General features: G+C 36.6%; 2 protein-coding genes across 2 annotated transcripts; both read right to left on the bottom strand.

Moving 5' to 3' along the window:
• Positions 1 to 25: 25 nt before the first annotated feature.
• LOC129567800 (ruvB-like helicase 1) lies at positions 26 to 1,577 on the bottom strand (the record flags this gene model as incomplete). Its single annotated transcript, XM_055445115.1, is given in 4 exon segments — positions 26 to 393; positions 481 to 864; positions 954 to 1,082; positions 1,243 to 1,577. Coding segments are annotated over 4 exon segments (1,022 nt in total), but the record flags the coding sequence as incomplete, so codon positions are not given.
• An 84-nt stretch (positions 1,578 to 1,661) lies between these two features.
• Positions 1,662 to 4,205, bottom strand: LOC129567806 (uncharacterized). The gene is made up of 7 exons (XM_055445122.1): positions 4,066 to 4,205; positions 3,556 to 3,683; positions 3,453 to 3,465; positions 2,964 to 3,093; positions 2,832 to 2,863; positions 2,517 to 2,756; positions 1,662 to 2,320 (listed from the first exon to the last, which is right to left on the bottom strand). Exons 1-7 carry the CDS (start codon positions 4,106 to 4,108, stop codon positions 2,163 to 2,165), a joined length of 744 nt encoding a protein of 247 aa, XP_055301097.1. The 5' UTR covers positions 4,109 to 4,205; the 3' UTR covers positions 1,662 to 2,162.
• Positions 4,206 to 4,207: the final 2 nt, after the last annotated feature.

The following is a 4,207-nucleotide window of genomic DNA, read 5'->3' as shown; positions in this document are numbered from 1 at the left end:
AAAGAAAAGGTCAATCGAAACTTACCGAATGGTGCATTTTCCACGGTTTGTGGCGAAAATGACGATTGGTGCAATCGGAGATTCAAGCGATTTATGCAAATACGTGAATGTTTCCAAGTCCAACATGTGAACTTCGTCGATGAAAAGAACGCCGGGCACCAGCTCAGCAATACCTTGGTCGATGTATTTGTTCACGACTTTGTTGATTTCAGTACGTAATTTGTCGGTGATTTCCGTCTTCTTCGGTTTCATTAGTTGGCCCATCATCGACAGCACATCTTGACCGGATTGTGGGCGGGCATTTGCCGAATCCAAATCGTGCAAAGTTACATCTTGAATCACTTCCTTTTTCTTATGAACGTCGCCCTTGGGCAATGGTACGTATTCTTCTGTCTGAAATTCGAATAAAACGATTATTTTCACAATTCAAATGCTGATTTTTGGTAACAAAATTTCATTTGTTCTTTCGGAAATATTCACCTCTAGATCGAATTCAGTAGCAAATGCATCACTGCGGCCTTGACGTTTCACTGCGCCACTGTTGGCTTCGATGTAAATCACATCGCCGACTTCGACTTTCTCTTTCTGAAGTGACTCGAAAATCGATGGATCCAATTTCAATTGTTTTGTTCCCTTGGCCGTTTTCAAACCAATGACAACGTTACTGATGGTTTTACCGTAGCTACTTAGCATGGTTGGGTGCTCGGTTTCGACCGGAGTTAACTCGATCACTTCGCCTTCGTAAACTTCTTTTGTTTCACGGATACGAAGTCCAATTGAACGCCGGAAGTTTTCCATCAATACTTCAGTCTTCTTAATTTCGCTGCTGTACACTTCAGAACCGACCATCGGACAAAATGGAACCTAAAATTCATTACGAATTTACACTTGGTTACACAAAACATTGCATTTTTTCATATTAGCCACATTGAAATGGTTGAATTGAGACTCACTTTATTTCCCAATTCTTGTGCAATGGCCAAAGCGATGGCAGTTTTTCCGGTGCCTGGTGGTCCAGCCAATAGCAGGGCTCGTCCAGCCATTCTCTTGGATTTAATCAAGTCCAAAACAATCCCAGCAGCCTAAGCAACATGATGCAATAGAAATTGTGTTCATTACAAAACATAACCTCAATTTTAAGGAATGGAAATATTGTGGTTTTTAAGTGAAGAAAATCAAAGGTTTCACAAGGAGGCTAATGCAGTAATTGGGAATTGACTCTATCTTTTGTGTTTTAAATACCTCACGTGCGGTTTTCTGTCCAACTAAACCTGCAGCCACTTCAATCGGTTCACCATTCTCGTCCAGTCCCAATCCTTTGATATGACTGTGAGCAGCTATACGCTGTGTTCGCACTGTACTTTTAACTTCTTCAATCTTCATCTTGTGTTATTTTGCTTAAATTCGCTGTAAAATGTCTTCAATTAATATATTTCAGGTTGCTTGAAATGAAACGTTGCTGTGAAACCCAATTTCAACTAATGTTTGTTGGTTCGATATAACAATTGGAATAAAACGCCGCTGAGTTTGTTGTCAAAGAAACACAATGCGCGTCGTTTTGACAGCTGCAAAACGAGAGTGCGTTCATGTGTCGCAACAAAAGCACTCAATTCAAAACGATACAACGAGTGAAAAATCAAACGGATTTAATTTGTTAATGAAATAAGGTTTGGTCTTTTATTTTATTCTTTTCTTTCGTAAAAGTTCTAGTTTTTTACAAAATGTGTCAGGCAAAAGTCTCGAATCGAGTAGGCAATGGTGTTTATGTGTGCTAGTTGGCAGAGCTTAAATATTAATTGTGCTTTAAATTGACAAACCCGTCAAAGCCAAGAGTCAAATAAATTGGCACGATTTGAGTATCGAATTGACGACAGTCGAAATGATTTTGGCTTAGTTTTTTTTATCTCATTTAGTTAATGGGAAATATCGAATCGAAGTTAAATTAAATAGCAATGATTTCTTAGCAATAACGAGAAAAATCACAATTAGCGGATAAATATTGATTAAATTCAACTTAAAAATGTACGTGAAATTCAATGGTTAAAAAAAGGTTTACTCGAAGGAGAGCGAATGTCATTTTACAACTAGCATTTCAACATTGGAACTTGATTCTTGAGGGGGAGGGGGGTTTTTCTTTCCCTTAAAATTAAATTTGGTCGATTTCAATAACAGCACCAGCCTGAGCGATGTGCGTCTCCATGCGCTATGTGGTTGATACTCCAAGGCGGTGTTTCTAGTCGACCAGTATCATTTGCTTCTACATTCAAGTCCACGGGAATGCCCATATTCACCGAACTCAAGTTCGATTTATCATAGAAACCTGAAATGATAAGAATAGTTTACTATTACATGTCTTATGATCGGTTCTTGAACGTTACTTCTGAAAACATATTACAAACACAGCAGTTTAAAAGATATGAACAAACATGAAAAATGAAAACAACATGATTCATTTCGTGACTTATCGAAAAAAACATAATTTCTCCATCAACGAATTCGAACATAATAACACATACCATTTATGTCATTACAACTAAGGATAGAATCTGTTGATTCATATCGTTTAATTGAGGAACAATCACTGTTTTCAGCCAATTGAAGCAATCCACGGGCAGTTGAGATGAAAACTTGTTCAATGCCTCGGCCACCGTTTATAGCTGAAGTTTCATAATATGAACCATTTATCGATGATGCATAGAGGAATGCCTCTTCACGTGATACAGCGCGCTCTTTTTCTAAATCGATTTTATTACCAACTAATGAGAACAATAAGTGCACATTATAAGTACATATTATCATTGGGATAATCTGATTATTATATAATTGCTTACCTAATGTCAAGATCATGGGCTCAATCACATTCCTGAAATAAAGGTAAATAAAAAGACAATTGAATTCAACAAATGATAATGGAAATCAATAATTGTTAACTCAAGCTGAAGAGAAATGAAATGTTTACTCACTTATGTAATTCTTGAACCCATCCCTTGACCTCGACAAAGCTATTGTAATTTGTTAAATCGAAAACGAGTAATGCGGCATTAGCGTTGCGATAGTACATGGGTGTCATTGCGCGAAATTTCTCTTGACCAGCTATAAAACGAATGAATTTTCATAAATGTGATAAAAATTATCATAAAAATACAATGTGACACACATATAAATGAAGTCTGAAGAAACTGTAGCGACAAATTGATAAAGTAACCAGTCAATGACAGATAGGTGAGGATGTATGCTGAGCATAGAAACTCAGTAAGCTGAGATTGGGATATTTTGACTTTATGACGTGTAGTCCATATAAATGCATGATGAAATGCCATCATAAATTTGTAAGGACTACACGTCATAAAGTCAAAATGTCCCAATCTCAACTTACTGAGTTTCTATGCTCAGCATATATCCTCAGCTATCTGTCATTGACTGAAAGTAACATAATAAAACACAGAACATACCAGTGTCCCAAATCTACGTAGTCGACCATGAAAAAAAGAATTTTTCATTATAAAATGCTGATAAAAAATAATTTTTATTTCTTTGCTTCGAAGAGGATTCTACCTGCATTTTGACCTTGCCTTCTTCCAATTTGATTTTAAACGTCGAGAATGAGGCTCCGATGGTCGGCGCAATTTTGGTGGGATTCATTTCGCAAATATACTGTTTGATGAGGCTGCTTTTGCCGACACCTGAGGAAAAAGAACAAAAACTTCATTGCATCATATCGTATCGTATCGTATCGTATCGATTCAATCGTTAAGTTTTCTACGTTAAAACCCATAAAATATTCACAATCGAAAGTAAAAGCAGTAAATAACGTTTCGGTAAATGTCTATTTATAGCCAAGACGTGTACAAAACAACATATGCTTTTTTCAGACTCCGTTGTGCCTATGGTTTTTATTATGGCGTTGCGAATTCCCGGTAGTTTTTTTTTCTTTCTCAATCGAACAATATAAATTAATGTGACAGTTGTAAATGGCCTAGTTATAGAGCGATCACTTTGTTATCGCTTGATAATGTGATGTGATGAAAAAAATCACTGAAATACATATATTTCAGTTGTATTTACCTTGTGAGCCGAGCACAACGATTTTCGCTTCGATTGCTTTCATTTTGTAATTTTCTGACGCTGCTGAGTCATTTAAAACAGGAGCGACAAACAAAATTTGTCAAGCAATTGTGTTACACACTCTTATCCGAAAATCACTCGT

This window comes from Sitodiplosis mosellana, unplaced genomic scaffold, assembly GCF_009176505.1.
Source record: "Sitodiplosis mosellana isolate CC-2019 unplaced genomic scaffold, AAFC_SMos_1.0 Smas_scaffold_12, whole genome shotgun sequence".
In the NCBI taxonomy this organism is placed as follows: Eukaryota; Metazoa; Arthropoda; class Insecta; order Diptera; family Cecidomyiidae; genus Sitodiplosis; species Sitodiplosis mosellana.
The sequence above is the reverse complement of the archived record's forward strand: the minus strand, read 5'-3'. Positions and strand labels throughout refer to the sequence as shown.

What these genes read in the sequence shown, in the direction of transcription:
- LOC129567806 (XM_055445122.1), bottom strand. Translation starts at nt 4,108, where the DNA reads ATGAAAGCAATCGAAGCGAAAATCGTTGTGCTCGGCTCACAAG. An exon ending in TGGGTTCAAGAATTACATAA is followed by an intron (nt 2,864 to 2,963) that starts GTGAGTAAACAT and finishes CCTTTATTTCAG; the next exon opens with GAATGTGATTGAGCCCATGA. An exon ending in GCCCATGATCTTGACATTAG is followed by an intron (nt 2,757 to 2,831) that starts GTAAGCAATTAT and finishes TGTTCTCATTAG; the next exon opens with TTGGTAATAAAATCGATTTA.